At 42.6% G+C, this 18,181-nt stretch overlaps 1 protein-coding gene across 2 annotated transcripts; it reads right to left on the reverse strand.

The window, feature by feature from the left end:
• Positions 1 to 1,737: 1,737 nt before the first annotated feature.
• txnipa (thioredoxin interacting protein a) lies at positions 1,738 to 8,187 on the reverse strand. Of its 2 annotated transcripts, none has more exons than XM_080443141.1 (6): positions 7,627 to 8,187; positions 5,976 to 6,051; positions 5,709 to 5,856; positions 4,877 to 5,236; positions 3,674 to 3,982; positions 1,738 to 2,879 (listed from the first exon to the last, which is right to left on the reverse strand). In XM_080443141.1, the coding sequence occupies exons 1-6, from the start codon at positions 7,877 to 7,879 to the stop codon at positions 2,832 to 2,834; spliced, it is 1,194 nt and encodes a 397-aa protein (XP_080299267.1). In that variant the 5' UTR covers positions 7,880 to 8,187; the 3' UTR covers positions 1,738 to 2,831. The 2 variants fall into 2 exon arrangements, with proteins under 2 accessions (XP_080299267.1, XP_080299266.1); XM_080443140.1 differs by lacking the exon at positions 1,738 to 2,879 and adding an exon at positions 3,089 to 3,177 and having other exon boundaries at positions 3,636 to 3,982.
• Between the last annotated feature and the right edge of the window lie 9,994 nt (positions 8,188 to 18,181).

Here is an 18,181-nt window from a genome sequence, read left to right on the forward strand (position 1 = left end):
CGCTGCAGGTCATCAAATTATTGGCTTAGGAATGCGACAAAAAACATTAAAATAAAAAACGATAAAAATATCCATGGGGTGGGTAATCCATAGAAAAAAAGTCATTTTGGGGGTGAACTATCCCTTTAAGTAAAAGTATCAATACTGCAATGTCGAAACAGTCTGTTACAAGTAAAAGTCTGGTTAATAAAAATTTACTTGAGTAAAAGTACACAAGTATTGGCATCAAAATATACTTAAAGTACCAAAAAGAAAGTACTCATTGTGCAGAATGTCCTGTTTCACAAGTTATCTTATGTCTAAAATGTATGAAAAATCTTTTAAAAATAGCAGATCTACAAGCCCACAGCACGTTGCATAGTTGATCGGCTATGTAGATCGGCTATTTTCAAATAGCCAAAGTTTAAATAGGGCTGAAGTGATTAATGTATGTTTTGTAATAATAATCAAAATCTACAAAGTAACTAGCCACTAAAGTTTTATAATTGTGGAGAAACAAATACAATATTTGCATCTGAGATGTAGTGGAGTAGAAGTAAGTATTGAAAAATGGAAATACTCCAGGAAAGTAAATGTACCTCAAAATTGTATTTAAGCACAGTACTTGAGTACATGTACTTAGTTACTTTCCACCACTGGGAGAAAGGGCAAATTTCTTCAAACCATGTGTGTCATAATTTATAGAATGTTTATATGTAAACAAGTTTACATTGGCTTGGGAACTATCAGCAAAATTTCTAACCTTAACCCTAACCTCACAAACACTATGCCTAAACCTAACCTTAACCCTAACCTCACAAACACTATGTCTAAACCTAACCTTAACCCTAACCTCACAAACACTATGCCTAAACCTAACCTTAACCTTAACCCTAACCCCAAACCTCTGAACTCTGCTGTGTACAGGGTGAAGAGAAGGGGGGCCAGCACAGTCCCCTGAGGAATATCTGCAGCACAGGGGACTGTGCTGGCCCCCCTTCTCTTCACCTTGTACACAGCAGAGTTCAGACACCTGAGTTCGGAGATGTGCCACCTGCAGAAGTTCTCAGACGACACAGCCATTGTCGGGTGTATCAAGGGGGAGTACAGGAAAGTCCAGTTCCAGCGTCGTCTTCTACGCTGGTGTGCTTGGGAGGCAATGCCAGACAGAGAGATACAGTCAGACTGGACAGACTGATTAGGCGGGCTGGCAAAGTTATAGGGACTGGGACTGAGCTTGAGTCTGTGGTGGCTATGACAGAGAGGAGGACCTTGGCTAAGGCATTGTCCATTCCGGATGATGTCAGCCACCCACTGCACACAGCACTTTACGCACAGAAGAGCAAATTCAGTAATAGGCTCCTATCACTGCACTGTAGCACGGACAGATTCGGGACAGATTCTCTTTCATCCCAAGGGCCATTAGGCTTTATAATGAAGCACTGGGGGAGAGAGGAGGGAGGGGGAAGGGGTTAACATTTTTTTACCTTGGTTTTTAACCTCTTATAACTGATAACTCTATTCAAAATGGCTTATGTGCAATTATGGTATGTTTGGCCAATATTTACTCTTTTTTTTTTTAACATTTAACTTTGGGCAATTGCATGCCTTGTATGTTCCTTTTAGTCACTGTGGATAAGACTAAATGACGTACATTTCTTGAAATTATCATACACCAAGAAAAGTATTAATTACATTGATTACATCCACAGCAATTGTATGATGATTCTGATTTTCAAATGAAAGAATTGTCAATGATTTTGTTCAAATCTTTATTTTATAGAAAACTCACCCATAGGGTTTCATACAAAAATATTTATATACAAAGTTTAAAAGATGCATAGCATAATGTCTACATTCTCAACAGTGAGTCCATTTAGTGGAAGAACAATAATGTTTGGAGTTAGCAGCTCCAATGAAATGCTTGTGTTGAAAAGATTGCTTTGCTGAAAAGCTCACGTAAGGTGCCTGCTTGTCTGTCTGCGTGGAGGAGTGTGAGGTTTGGCACTTTGTAGTGTCAAAGATCTGTGGCTTTTTACTCCGTTGCTTTGTAATAAAACTTAAAAGTTTGAGGTCTTAACTATTCAGCATCAGAAACATTGTTCATAATGACACACAAACAAAACAGAAACTTGCTCGTAGGCAGTTTTACAGCAACGAAAATGCATCCATTAGAAAGTGCAATACCATATAGGAATCAAACATAACTTGGAAAAAAAACAAAAAAACACTGGAACTCAAGAATATACGGATGCTGCATGGTGAGGCCCTTAATATCTAAGGAAGACATATTTAACATGCAGTAATTCTCAAACGCAATCAATAATCCCTTGACAAAATGTTCACAACATTCTGACATATATTGCCATGTATCCTTTTGAAATCAACACAAAAGTAACAAGAAAGGATGTGCTGGCGAAAATCCCTATAAGAAAAATACAGGGCTCATTTTGGAATGGCGAAAAATTGCAAAGAACAGGCAGCCCTTGGAAAAAAAAGTCATGGAGTGTTCGCATTGGTTTATGCAATTGACAAGCGCAGCCTCGCAAGTCCTCAAGTCCTTGACTTAAAAACGACGAGGTTCCGGAAAGTAGCATCGTATTGACACACAGTGGCACGCCTGCAGAAGAGCTCAGAGCGGCGGTGTTTGACACCGGCCAAGATGGTGGAGATTGATGAGCGATAGCTTGAAGAGCACAGGCAGAGAAGACCTTGACCTCTCGTCTTTTTGACGTCCAGCATGGTGTGATCGGGCGTCACAGCGTCCATTCAACGCGTCTCTCAGTAGTTCGCGGATCTTCTCTCGGGTCGTACGAAGTGGTGAAGTGAGGAGTAGTTCCCTGACAAGCCGTTCAGCAGACTTGGAGCATGCGTGCGTTCCCGTTGTACTCCTCGTCAACCTATAACCACGACAAAAGACAACAAAAACGCTGGTCATATTTGTTCGATTTATTCGTTGGGCCTGTCGCAATTATTACATAAATCGCTTGATCACAATTATTTTTGCGTCATAATCGTTTCCATGTCGAAAGAGGTTCATACATATTCAAACATTTTCAAAAATGGTGGAAATGGTAGATGCTATTTCCACAAAACATTTTAAACAAATGTTGAGTATACAATGATTAAATATGGCCTATTTTAGCATAGTAAGTTATTTATTTTGATATTGGTATTGGTAATTGTCGGTCATGGTTTCTAAACAAAAACTGCACAGTGCAGATATAACAAATAACTAATAAATAAATGCCTAAAAGTTAATTTTTAAGTGCCAATAATAAAAAAAATTATAATCTTTGAATATATATTTTTTAAACGAAACATTTGTAATTTGCCTCTGGTGATTCAACACATGCCTTCTAAATCAACAGTTTTTTGAAAAAAATGTTGGATGCCGTTAGACCCCCATCTCCAAATATTTTGTTCCACCCCCAGAAGTTGTAGAGTTAAAAATGTTCGCTTTAAAGATATTTATATTCAAAGATTTGCAAAAAAATCTCTTCCACAGATCTACAAGTTCTTGTAGATCTGCTATTCTTGAATAGCCAAATAAATCTTAAAATGACACAGATGCGTTCCCGGTCTTAAAGGGTTACATTGTAATCCATGTTTGTGACAGCCCTAGTCGAACAAACAAAAAATAAGGACATTTACACGGTGACGTCTTGGCGTGCGTGCGGGCGGACCCTTTTACCTCGGTGTAGGCGGGCGGGGGTGGGAACTGGAAGGCAGGGGCGTTCATGAAGATGGGGCTGTCGCCGTCGTCGAAGTCGTCCAGCAGCGGTGTGAGGGGCTGGTCCAGGCGGCAGTCGCGCGTCACGTCGCAGTAGCTGGGCGGGTTGGAGGGACAGCGCAGGGACACCCAGCTCTGCGAGGCGGTGCTGCTGACCACCGAGCCGTCCTGGCTGCTCACGCTGTTGCTGCGGCTGCCCAGGCCGGCCGTGCCGATGACCAGGGGCAGCTCCAGGATCAGCTTCTCGCTGCCCGGGATGTGGATGTAGATCTGGGGAGGGAGGGTTGGCGTTAGAGAGATTCATTTATTTTTTATGATTTTTTTGATCAATTAATGCCCTACTTGATCATACTAGAACGTCAAAAGTAGCAGATCCACAAGCCCGAAACGCGGCACGAAGCGACGCGTTTTGAGCTTGTCGGTCTGCTACTTTTGCCATTTTTTTTTTTGAATCCTGAAAAGTAACAGTTTTGAACATATGAAGTTTCCATTGGACAGAGGCGATGTGTCAGTGCATTAGCCCCAGTGGATCTTAAACATTTTTCATTTCAAGGACCCCCAAATTCATATGCAGTATATTTGGCCACGGACCTCCCCATCTGAAAATATGTTGTGCCGGTGACCCCCATGTTAAGATTTGTGAGCTTGTAAATACAAGCTGTGAGCTTGTAGATTTTCATATACAGTAGCTGATCTTTATACAGGGTTTAAGTGGTTAAACTGATTTTGATGCTATATTAACTAATTTTGCTGGGATGGATGGATGGATGGATGGATGGATGGATGGATGGTGTAGATATGTCAATGCTTCAGCCCATACTTATCAATCACCCCATGTGTTGGAGGCAGACATTTTCCGAAATGTTCAAGAATTGTGTAAAACAGTGAAAATAGCCCATCTAGAAGCTCACAACATCAGCAGCTTGTGAGCTCGTAGATCGGCTTGTAGATTGTCTATAACTTGTAGATTAATAGCTTGTTGATCGGCTATATTTCACTATTCATAGGGTTTAAGTGGTTAATTCATATTGTATTTCTTGTAAGTTTGGGACCCGGGGGGGGGGGGGGGGGGGGCTTCCTAGAAATGCTGTGGAGTCAAAAAGTAAATGTACACCACTGGTTGTAGACTAGGCTAAAAACTCTCCAGAAGTATATGGAACTCACCATGAGGGCGTATTCCACACGGATGATGTTGCAGCCAAGCATGGAGGGCTTGATCTTGGGCACTCGGATGCTCTTGCCCTGCCAGGCGTCGCCCATGCCCGAGATGATGTGGTTCCCGCGCACCGACGACAGCTTCTGGCGGAACACCTTGGTGCGTCCGTTGGCCTGGTAGATATGCTTGGAGATGATGGCGGCCTTGGGCACCACGATGCGCGAGCAGGTGTTCTCGAACTTGGCGTTGATGCAGATGTCCTCGCCCTCGCAGAAGCCCTGTCGGTCGATCTTGGCGTTCAGGGACACCTGGCCGTCCGGGATGAACATGCACGTGACCTTCTTCTCCTTCATGCCGCCTGCGGGAGACTGAACCCAAAAAAACACCATTCCGTCAGATGGCTGGTTTAGCATGGACATGGCATTGCTAGCCTCACGGTTGCATGTTTGTGTTACTTAGCTTGTTTTTCCTTGTTAGAAATGTAACTTAGGTAGCATGTTATTTAAACAGATGCTAGGTCCATTGTTTACCTGGTATCCTATAGTTTCAATGAACCAAATGGACCTCAGATATAAATAAATACTGGGGATTTTGCCCTGTAGTTTGGGGTCTCAAAAATGATATGTGTTTGGCCATGGACCCCCAAGATTTGCAAAAATGTAGATCTGCTATGTTTCAAAAATAGCAGATCTTCAAGCTCATAGCGCGGCACTCGCTGCCGCGCTATGAGCTTGCATATCTGCTATTTTTTTATAGCCAAAGAAATCTTAAAATGACACAGATGCATTCCCGGTCTTAAAGGGTTAAATTGTAAATTGCAGCGCATGTTAGGCAACTCACCAGCAGGTCGGGCGTGTTGACGTCCAGGGGCTCCTCCACCTCAAAGTGTTTCTTGCACTCCTGAGCAGGCTGACCGGGCCGTTCCATCAGGGCCTTGACATAGTACTGGACGTAACCGAACTTACCCTTGTAGGAGGACACCAGCTGCCTGCCACGCACAAAACAAAAACTCCATTTAACAAAAGGTCGAACTAATGACCATCGTAGGTTTGCGTTTGACGAGGGGATATTGTTTTGGATGCAATTGCTATAGTGTCAGGGACTTACCCTTGCTGTGGCAGCTCGAACCCGAACATGTATTCATACTTGTTGCCTGGCCTCAGGATGACCGAGCCGTCGGAATCTGCCACAAAAACAATACAAATATGACACTTCATTACAATGGTGTACATTACAATATGTTTTTTTTGGGGGGTATTTCTTTCTTTACAACAAGAAGTCATAGTCCTATCGTTTAACGTGGCATTTAGTTTGAATCAATGTTATGTCCACATCTTAAACTTTTTTGTTTTATTTTTGTTTGTTTGTTTGTTTATTTTACTGTTCCATACTCTTTGACTTACTCTTTTAGCAGTTTTATCTTATTATTATTTGTATTTGCTATTTTCATATGAAGCCATTTGGGCTGCATTTTATGAGTGAAATATTATTATTATTATTATTATTATCATCATCATTACAATGGCGTTGCATTGCTATGTCAGGGATTGCCAAGTAAGGTGAAATGTCAGGTTGCTGCTCCAACATTAGATAAACATTTGATATACTGTCCAATGAGCAATGACACAGTTGAACTTTGGCCAAAAAATGCTTTCAAAGCTAGAAGTGCCCCCCACTGACACCAACACCACGCCAATGTTTACTTCACTTGATACTTGAGTCTTCAACTGCAGCTGTTAATTTATTACATGCATATAAAATAACCTCCTGATATATTACTTGTTAATCTTTCCATTTGCAAACTCTGGCAAGGGTACCAAGTGGAACCATATGGACCCACTTGTACCCTTGCCAGAGTTCAATTATAAACTAGATGCACATTTAAACAATGTTATTTGATCTTAAATAGTTCAATTATTACCGCATACATTATGAAATAATGTGGGTTTCATCTTTAAGTTCGAACCCATGCAAATGAAACAATGTTTTATGTATCTTAAAGAGTTATATGATGCATATTTAATTCATAACATATTGTAAATAGGTTCATTTGGTTCCACTTGTACCTTGACAGAGTTAAATTATAAACCATATTTTTCAAATATGATGCATATTTCATAACATATTGTTAATCTTAACCACTTTTCTTGATGAGTCGAATACACAGGACCACAATGGAAACAAGCCCTTTAATAGGGCTTTTTTTTATCCTTTTAGCATCATTGTATAATCGTACCACTGTACTGTTTGCAAACTGTTGATAAAGTATTCAATCAATCAAAATCCAGTGACGGAAAGTAACTAAGTACATTTACTTAACTACAAGAGGTATTTGTACTTTACTTGAGTAATTCCAATTTCCAATACTCCACTACATCTCAGAGGCAAATAATGTACTTTTACTCCACTACAATTATTTGTCAACTTTAGTTACTAGTTACTTTTTAGATTTTGGTTGTTATTACAAAACCACTGCAGCCCTATATTTCAGCCATTTGAAAATAGCTGATCTACAAGCTCACAATGCGATCTGCTTTTTTCAAAAGATTTTTATACATTTAAAAACTTGAAATGGGACATTCTGCATTTAACGAGTAGCCTACTTTTACTTTTGGTAGCCTACATCAAGTACATTTTGATGCCAATGCTTTTTTGCACAACTCAAGTAACATTTTGAATTTCGGACTTTCACTTGTAAACACAAGTATTCTACATTGCAGTATTGATACTTTGACTTAAAGTAAAAAATGGGTCGTACCAGCAGGCTGATCGTCCAGATGAAGGGTCTCCTCATATCTCAGGTACTGCATCTCCTCCCTGCAGCGCTGCTTGCCCTTAGCATACTCCACCTTGGCGACCCCCAGGCCCAGGACCCTCAGGGCGGACACCCGCGTCACCTCGGCCACCTCCACGCGCACCCTGCCGGCCACCTTGTCCCCGGAGCAGTAGAACGTCTTGCTGGGGTCGGAGAACACTATCTCGAACGTCTTCACTCTCTTCATCGCCACCATGATGACTGCTTATTACAAATAATAATAATGGAACTGTTGCCCCCGCGACCCGACTCCTGATAAGCTGATAAGCGGTTGAAGATGGATGGATGGATAATAATAATGATAATAATCCGACAAAAACAAAGGCTTGGAGAAGTTTCCTAGAGGAAAAAAGAAAATCCAAATTGTAATGCGATCAAAAGATAGAAATGATCGGATGTAATAAAGCAAAGCTGGATAACAATAATAACCACTCCTTATTATAATGAGATCAAAAGGCTGGTTATTATGTATGATAGCAGCGTGTGTCCATTGCTGTGTGTGTGTCAGTGTGTCATAAACAACCACGGCGCTCAGGCTGGGTTTTTATACCAGGACGTGTTGTTGATCACACACACGGCCATGCTCGGCGCATGCACACCGCTCCCATTGGTCGAGGAGCGGGTGTTTGGCTCGGCCGCGGCCAATCAGCGCGCAGGAGCGACGCGTGGACACCGCGTGGCCGCGGGCTGGGCTGCGATGCGAAGCTCTGCCGCAGCTGTCTGGGTGGTGGTGGGGGGTGGTTGGTGGTGGGGGGCGTCTGGAAGATTTCAGACTATATACCTCGAGGACAAAATAAATGCTACATACTCAAGTAAATAAGCAGTGGTGGGGAAAAGTAGGCTAGCCTACTACATGTCTTTAAGTAAAAGTATCAATACTGCAATGTAGATATACTCTGCTACAGGTAGAAGTCCTGTATTCAATGTACTTTACCAAAGGTAAAAGTAATCATTGTGCGGAATGTCCCATTTCACAAGATCAAAATGTGTAAAAAATCATTTGAAAATACCCGATCTACAAGCTCACAATGCTTTACATTGCGACGCATTGTGAGCTTGTAGATCTGCTATTTTCAAATGGCCCAAATATAGGGCTGAAGTGGTTAATGTATGTTTTGTAATAATAATCAAAATCTACAAAGTAACTAAAGTTTTCAAATAATTTTTGTGGAGTAAAAGTACAATATTTGCCTCTGAGATGTAGTGGAGTAGAAGTAAAAGTATTGAAAATTGGAAGTACTCCAGTAAAGTAAAAGTAGGCTACCTAGTAAAATTGTACTTAAGTACAGTACTTGAGTAAATGTACTTACTTTAAACCACTGTAAACAAGTATTAAAAAGAACAAATTACATTTCACTACTGTATAGAAATGCACAACGAATGTGAAAATAGCCCAATCGACAAAGTAACATGTCTATCTGCTATTTTCGCTATACTTTTGAAAAATAGGGTGGCATAATAAAAAAAAAGTTTGGGACCCAAGAGAAAGCTTTTTAGACTAAATACCTTGAGTGTATTTCTGCTCTGAAATAGGTTTGCACTACACTTTTATCACTTAAGTTTTACACGTATCAGTTTAATGTGCGTTTATTGCATGAACTTAAAATTGAGTTAATCATGCTGTAACCTTGAGCACATCTTTGCAGAGTGTATTTAATACTTAACACTAACAGGACTACTAAGTATTTCACTTATCAGTGTTATGTTTCTTAGAGGACGATTGTTTAAAAATAATAAGCAGCAGAAAGACAAAAGACTCTCCTTGAAGGTCAAAGCAGGGCTGAATGTTTGTGACTATATAAAATATAGTTTTGTTTTGTTTTTCGGTTCTGAGACATTCCTAATGAATAGAATTATACAACTTAATACAAACCATTTGAATATACTGTATTAAGAAGACTAAATATTAGTTTGTTTGTTTGTTTTAGGTTAAACCTGCATAAAGAAATAAGTCATAGATGTGTTTGTGCTTCAGAATTGTGCCGCAGTGTATGCAATGCATATACTACAGTATACTTGAGTGTTGAATTTGTCAAATCTTGGGGTGAGTTTAAGTGAAATAGCAGCATTATTGTTGTGGACAGGGGGACAGCTGTGGGTGTGGACATGTCTCTGTAGTGTAAGTGTAACTAGAGTAAGTGTACAGTAGGTGTAACTAGAGTAAAGTCATTTCTCAGAAGCGCTAAAGCAGAGAATAGCAGTCCAATGGACCATTAGGCCATTTTGGGTAATGAATGTAAATTGTGCCTACAGTAGGCTACATCAGTGGTGGACAGTAACTAGTACATTTACTTGAGTACTGTACATTTTTGGAGTATTTGGGTTCTTTGCAAGCTCATGACTTTCACTCTGCTAGGAAGGGACTCTTGCACCCAAACGTAAAAAATATATATATAATTATGAATTAACCACTTTTCAAATATTGTGGAAATAGGCGATCTACAGGCTCACATTTTTTTAATTTTCAAAATTTCAACACATCAATGCATCGATATTGAATAAGTCAATCAGGCTAAATGGGGCCTTTCGCCCTCATTGTAGCTGATGTGCTGTAAAGATGAACACACTAAACTTTAGGATACTTCAAAGAGACAATACCATGTTTAGTAAACAATATGTGAACAGTAAGGGGGGAGGCCGGAGGGTTATTGTGTACTAGAACAGGTGGGCTTGTTGGAGACAAGCCTACGCGGTTGAAATAGTAGAACACTGTGTGTAAACACATTCACTGTCCACTGGGGTTCAGGTTGCATGGAGGGGACAGTTCAGTCTATTTGAGGATGTTTTTTGGGAAGCTTTGTCCAAAACAACACCAGCTGCATGCAGCATGTCCCCAAAAGAGAGTGTCCAGAAATCACATTGACATTCCTTTACAGTGTAAACAGAGTTGTGGGGGCGGGTGAGATTTCACAGGAAACCAGAGTTCACTTTGTTCTCAGTCTTGAACTTTAGCCTAATTTTCCTCCCGAAGAGAAATGGTGACACCTAGAGGCCTGTCATGCATTCAGCCTTCAACGTCACTGTTCAGCAGGCTTTAGCGCCATCTGGTGGGTAGAATGTGTCCAAATAAAAATACCAGTTGAGTGAAACCCGACTATACCAGCGGTTCCACTGACTAGGTAGAATGGCATGGACCCAATCTAGTCTAGATGGAAAGGGGGGTCCACGCGCATAGGGTGGATTTTTTGACGCCACCTGTTTTTTCTTAATCCTTGAAGGGTTTATTTTAAGATTCTGCCAGGTACCAGGCTGAAAAAATTTGCCATGGGGTTCATTTTTAACCCTTTGTTACACATATCCTACCCAAATCCGAAAATGGAAAAAAAAAGGAAAACAGAATAACTATTAAAATAAACAACCTACAGGGACAAATGAACACATGTTTCCATACAATTAGGACCCAGGGAATTCATTAAAATTGTTATTATTAAGATTCAAGCACATCTTGACTCCATTTAGGGGCAAAAACTGCACAAAAATAGCTGAAAATGTTCGGATCACATCTATATTTCTCTTTTTAGTAAATCCTTTAGGTGGATTTTTCCTAGCCAACTGATTTTTCTTGATCCTTGAAGGGTGTATTTTAAGATTCTGCCAGGTACCAGGCTGAAATAATGTCCCATAGTGTTCCTTTTTAACCCTTTGTTACACATATCCTACCCAAACCCGAAAATGGAAAAAAAGAGAAAACAGCATAACTATTGAAATAGACAACCTACAGGGACAAATTAACACATTTTTCCAGACAATTGGGACCCAATGAGTTCATTAAAATGGTTATTATTAAGATTCTAGCACATCTTGAATCTATTTCAGGGCAAACATGGCTAATAGTACACTGGACAAGTTAAATTAGGTTATTATTGGAAATAATAATCTGAACAAGATTCTCTACAAGCTGTTATGCATTATATTGTTTGTGTAATCAAGGCCCAAACCTATTTAAAAATATATTCCTCATTAAAAACTAATGTAATGGCAGTTATTGAGTTAGAAGATACAGAGACTGCAACTAATCATCATCATCATCATCATCATCATTGCCGAGAAAAATCTGGTTTCAGAACAAACCACTCCACTGACACATGCCTTCTCTATTTGAACGACTCTATCAAACAAGATGTCGACAAGGGCAAATATTGCGGCATGGTCATGCTGGACCTCCAGAAGGCCTTTGACACCGTTAATCACTCAATTATGATCAATAAGCTCAAAGCAATAGGTTTTGATGATACGTCAGTGAACTGGATGAGATCCTACCTGGAAGGGAGGGAGCAAGTGGTGGAAGTAAACGGCACCCAGTCCCCCCCCTCCCTGTGACTTGTGGTGTTCCTCAAGGAAGTATACTAGGACCTTTACTGTTCCTGATATATGTGAATGATATGTCATCAGCCTGCGACTGCAAACTGTTCCTGTTCGCAGATGACTCGGCAGGTTGAGAAAACTCTCAGCTCTGAACTCAACAAGATCTGCATCTGGCTCTCTGACAACAAACTTTCACTACACCTGGGTAAAACTGAATCCATCCTCTTTGGGTCCAATCCTAACATTAGCAAGGCAGAGAGTTTCACGATCAAAGTGGGTGATGATGTCATCAAAAGAAAGGATGAAATTACCTACCTGGGCTCCATCTTGGAGGCAAACCTCTCTGGTAACAAAAACGCAGAAAAAGTGATAAAAAATGTCAACCAAACAACACGCTATTTGTGGAGGATTGATCGTCTAGTCAGTAAGAATACTCTGAAGATTCTTGCAGGGGCCCTCATTCAAGGTCATTATGATTATGCATGCACTTCATGGTATCACAACACCTCCAAGGCCTTAAAAACAAGGCTCCAAACATCCCAAAACGTAAGGCTTTTGTGATTGAGGCTACTTCTTGGCCTCAATCACAAAACCCATCTAACCCCTGCTCATTTTGCTAGGATTGGATGGCTTAGGGTTGAGGACAGAGTACAGCAACTTGCTATGGGCCTGGTCTTCAAGATACACCACAACATTGGGATCCCCCTGTATTTGTCAAAATACTTCCAAAATGTTAATGAAGTCCATGATCATAACACCAGAGGCAGCTCCACAAATCATGTTCAACCCAGATTTGGCTCAACTAAGGGAATGAACTTGTTCTCATGCTATTCATCAAAAATGTGGAATGCCCTACCAAAAGGAGTAAAGGAGTGTAAAACCCTACTCACTTTCAAAACTGCCCTAAAGATACACCTTCAGGAGGCTGCAATTCGAAAATGGCCCCTGTCTAAGTCTTAACCTACCACCCCCCCTCTTTCATTTTCTTCTTTTGTATATTTTTTTGTTCTCTCATCATACCAGTAACCTGAAAGCTGATTGTATGACATTCTGTATAGTAGTGTGTATATCTGTCTGTCTCTTATATGTCATCATGATTTGTGTGCATGGGGTTCTCATCTTAAACAAGCTGCGTGCTTAACTGAGTCTTCCAGTTTAGTAGACCTTGTATTTTGAATTTGTACTTCCATGTACTGTGATTCTCATGTCTTACTAAATAAAAGTACATCAATCAATCAATCAATCATCATCATCATCATCATCATCATCATCATCATCACTAAAGAGGTAATTCTCCTCTTCATACTGATACTCTCCATCCTCCTCATCCACATTATTGTTGGAGGAATCTGCTTCTTTCCCAAGAGCTTCTTGCTTTTCTGGGCCAGAACCTCCACAAGAGAAGGAGGGAGGATGGGTCCAATTGTCCAGACAGGCTCTAACACCCCCTCATCCATCGTCTTCTCCCAGGCCACTCGGATACAGCAGAGAAAGAAAGAGAACTATTACTGGAGTGCAGGAAGGTCAGCCTCAAGCTCAATGCCAAGAAAACAAAGGTACTGACAGTACGGACAAAACCATTGCCACTGTGGACGGGACGGTGCTCGAGGCAGTCGAGGACTTCCGACTTCAAATATCTCGGGCCTGGACTGCTTCAACGGAACAGGACCTGAAGGTCCGTAGGGGACTTGCCTGGAATGCCTTGCATGGGATGAGGAGTGTGGAAATCAGACATGGGAGAAGACCTCAAGAGGCGGCTGATTGTAGCTACAGTGGAGCCAGTACTGCTGTATGGGGCTGACTGCTGAGACCTGAACCCTCACAGTGGAGTCAGGACTGCTGTATGGGGCTGAGACATGGACCTTCACAGTGGAGTCAGTACTGCTGTATGGGGCTGAGACATGGACCCTCACAGTGGAGTCAGGTCTGCTGTATGGGGCTGAGACATGGACCCTCAAAGTGAAGTCAGTAGTGCTGTTTGAGGCGGAGACATGGACCCTCACAGTGAAGTCAGAGACCCGCCGCAAGGGTCCATTTGGTTCCTCTCAGGGCGCATGCGCACGCAGCGACCAGCAGCGCGAGTGTAGTTTGGTTTGTTGTTGTGTGTTGTTGTGTGTTTTTCTGTTGTTCTACGTCTTTTTTGTCCAGGCTGACAACGGAGCCTGTGGTGCATCATTAAGTGCATCATTGAGTCAACTTTCTGACAAACTTCCCCCCAGTGTGGCTCGTATTTAGCCTAGATCTGGGGGACACGGTCGCCGACAGGAGATACAGAGATCTGCTAACGGCTAACGGCTAGCCGCTAAACTAGTCGGAGCTAGGCTAACAGAGGGAACTTTCTTCTCACAGAGCCTGAACTCTCTAGCCCTAGAGCAGGAACACTCTGTCGGATCGGACCTGGCCTGGATAGAGCCATGGATCTACTCGCCCTGCTTTCGGCGTTACTGGTGTTTCAGCTTACATGGAGCCTGGGACACTCACTGCTGTCTCCCAATCGGCCAGCTCGAACCCAATACACCACAGAATAGCTACTTCGCTGGAGCAACATTCAGGAGTCACCCGTGGACCTGATCCGGCCGAACCCTGCGGAACTACTGACACCCTGCGACCCTTCCGGAGCCTGTTGGACGGGAAAACGGGTCAGAAAGCGTGGGAGAAGAGGAGGCACTCGCCTGCGGAAGACACAGCCCCTTTCTCGCATTCCGCTACCTTCCATCATCCTCTCCAACGCGCAGTCCCTCCGGAATAAAACCGATGAACTGCACGCCCTAACCCGCTGCAACCACGACTTCAGGGATTCCTGCATTCTAGCCTTCACGGAATCTTGGCTATCCGAACGCGACTTGGCCACCGATCTGGAGATCGATGGCTTCGGAACACCCTTTCGTATGGACCGGGACGCCTCAGTTACGGGCAAGTCAACTGGTGGGGGGGTATGTTTGTATGTTAATGAGCGTTGGTGCAATGTTAAATCTGTCATTGTTAGAGAGAGTTTGTGTACCCCTGACGTTGAACTGCTCTCTGTCTCTCTGCGGCCAGCGTATCTGCCGAGGGAGTTCCCACAGATATTTATTACAGTCGTTTATATACATCCAAAAGCTAATGAGGCTAGCGCCTGTAAGCAGATTCTCAGGGTTGTACAGAAACTACAACTAATCTCCCCTGACGCACCAAATCTCATCCTTGGTGACATGAACCATGTGTCCCTGAAAAAGACTCTCAGAGACTTCCATCAATACGTAACATGTCCGACTAGGTCCAACAAAACCTTAGACATGTGTTTTGGTAATGTCAAGGACGCATACAAATCTGTACCCTTCCCGCCCCTGGGGGCTTCCGATCATAACTGTGTGCACCTTTTTCCCGTTTACCGCACTGCTCTAAAACGTGGTAAAGTGCAGAGCATCCGCATTAAGAACTGGAATGATAACAACGCCTGTGAGACCCTCCGGGGCCTCCTTGAGAGCACAGACTGGGACATGTTCTCTGAGTCCTCTGCCGACATCAATGAACTGACGGATGTTGTTACTAGCTGGTCTTTGTATTGTGAGAACATTGTTATTCCTGAGAAAACCATCAAAGTGTACCCAAACTCTAAACCATGGGTATCTAACTCCCTTAGATCTCTTTTGCAGAAGAAGAATAAGGCCTTTAAGGAGGGAAACACAGTAGAACTGAGAAGTATACAAAAAGAAATTAAAAGAGAGGTATGGGCTAGTAAAAAGATCTACAAGGAAAAAAATCGAGAGCCAACTTAGAGGAAATAACCTGGGCTCTGCCTGGGATGGTATGAATAACATAACCATAACAGGGCTGAAAGAAAATGGCAGGAAAAAGGTCATATTAGCCAATTACAACTGTGACCAGCAACTGGCTCAGAGCCTCAATGATTTCTATGTCAGATTCGACACCCATGATTTCAGCGGAAATCACTCTGAGATCAGGAATAGACTTCTGTCTGCCCCCCCCCCCCAGATCTTTCTTTGACGAGCAGGATGTGATCAACTGCTTCAAAAAATGCAACCCTCGTAAAAGTTCAGGCCCGGACCACATCGGTGGCCGCTTGCTAAATACCTGTGCTGAACAATTAGGTCCCATTTTTAATTATATTTTTAAACTATCTCTTAGCCAGCAGAGAGTACCCTCCCTTTGGAAACGGTCCACTGTTGTACCCGTAGCCAAGAACAGCAAACCTAAAACACTTAACGATTTCAGACCCGTGGCTCTTACTTCCCTGGTCATGAAACAGTTCGAGAGGCTCATCAAGTCAGAGCTTGTGGCTAAAACTGAGAGCCTTCTAGACCCTTTTCAGTTTGCTTATAGGGAAAGCAGAGGTGTCCAGGACACAACTGCCACTCTTCTCAACCTAGTTCTTAAGCATCTCGAGGGCAGTAAAAAGCATGCCAGGTTGCTTTTTGTTGATTTCTCTTCAGCGTTCAATACGATCCAGCCCCATGTTCTGGCTGAGAAATTAATGAACACCTTCAGGGTAGACCCATGCCTGGTGGGCTGGATCCTTGACTTCCTAACTAACAGATCCCAATGTGTAAGGGTGAATGAGACAATGTCTAGCTTTCTGTCCACTTCCACTGGTTCGCCACAGGGCTGTGTTCTTTCCGCTTTCTTGTTTATTTTGTACACGGATGACTGTCGCAGTAATCACGACAACCGTTTTATCATAAAATACGTGGATGACTCAGTCATTGTCAGCCTTCTAGACAATGACGAGGTCGGACATGGTCAGGTCACAGAGGACTTCTTGTCCTGCTGTAGTGACGCGTTCCTTGAATTGAACATCTCAAAAACAAAAGAGCTCTGTATTGACTTCAGACGTGGTCCCCATCCCACCCAGAACACTGATATCTGTGGCCAGCCGGTGGAAATCGTACCCAGTTACAAATACCTGGGCACGATTATTGACAGCAAAATGAAATTTGATGTAAACACTGACATGCTGTGTAAGAAGGGACAGCAACGCCTTTTCTGCCTAAGGAAATTAGCCAGATTTAATGTTGACAGAGACTTGATGAAACTGTTTTACAGTGCCTATGTACACTCTGTTATCTCCTTCTCTATCATCTGTTGGTATGGTAACCTCGCCATTAAGGATAAAAATTCTTTAGGAAGGATAATGAAAACTGCCTCCAAAATCACTGGCATCCAACTGGAGAGCCTCGACCCCTTCTATAGCAGACAACTGCTCTTGAAGACCAGGTCCATTCGACAAGATAGTGCACACCCACTCGAGCCAGAGTATAGGCTGTTGCCATCTGGCCGTCGTCTGAGTGCCCCTGGTGTCAAAAACAATAGATACAAGCACTCATTTGTTCCTGCCTCAATTCGGGCAATCAATGTTGCCAGGGACCGATAGAGGATAATGTTACTGATGGTGATGGTGATGATGAAACAAGCACTTTATGCAGGCACCTTATATTTCTGAATGTAGCCCTTTATTTTATCCTATTTTATCTTATCTCTTGCACTTTAATGTGATGATGATGATGATGATGATGAAACAAGCACTTTATAATTCCTATTTTATCTCTTGCACTAGATGTGCCCAGACCTATGTTTTTATGCTATGGTGTTTCATGTCTGCTGTTGTCCTGTACTGTCTGTATGTTTTAAACCACTACTCTGGCTGTAAACCCAATTGCCCTTCTGGGACATTAATAAACTTGAACCTTGAACCTTGAACCTAAATGGTAAAATGGTAAATGGTGCATTTATATAGCGCTTTTATCCAAAGCGCTTTACATTGATTGTGCCATTAACCCATTCACACACACATTCATACACCGATGGCGGAGGAAACCATGCAAGGCACCAACCTGCTCATCGGGAGCAATTAGGGGTTCAGCGTCTTGCTCAAGGACACTTCGACACTAGCTCTAGGGGAGCGCCCCAGCCCGGGATCGAACTGGGAACCATGCGGTTTTCCAGTTCACTCTACCCGGCCACTCCACCCCTGAGCCACTGCCGCCCCAGTACTGCTGTATGGGGCAGAGACATGGACCCTCACAGTGGAGTCAGTACTGCTGTATGGGGATGAGACATTGACCCTCACAGTGGAGTCAGTACTGCTGTATGGGGCTGAGATATGGACCCTCACAGGGGAGTCAGTACTGCAGTATGGGGCTGAGACACAGGGGAGTCAGTACTGCTGTATGGGGCTGAGACATGGACCCTCACA

The sequence above is a fragment of the Gymnoscopelus braueri genome (genome assembly GCF_963280865.1).
Source record: "Gymnoscopelus braueri genome assembly, chromosome: 11".
Classification (NCBI taxonomy): Eukaryota; Metazoa; Chordata; class Actinopteri; order Myctophiformes; family Myctophidae; genus Gymnoscopelus; species Gymnoscopelus braueri.

Excerpts from the sequence above, each read along its gene's own strand:
- txnipa (XM_080443140.1), bottom strand. The coding sequence starts at position 7,879 with ATGGTGGCGATGAAGAGAGTGAAGACGTTCGAGATAGTGTTCTCCGAC. Across the intron at positions 5,237-5,708 it reads TCAACACGCCCGACCTGCTG|TCTCCCGCAGGCGGCATGAA; the intron begins GTGAGTTGCCTA and ends TTTTGGGTTCAG. Across the intron at positions 3,178-3,635 it reads ACGCACGCCAAGACGTCACC|AAACCATGACCGACAATTAC; the intron begins GTGTAAATGTCC and ends GTTTTTGTTTAG.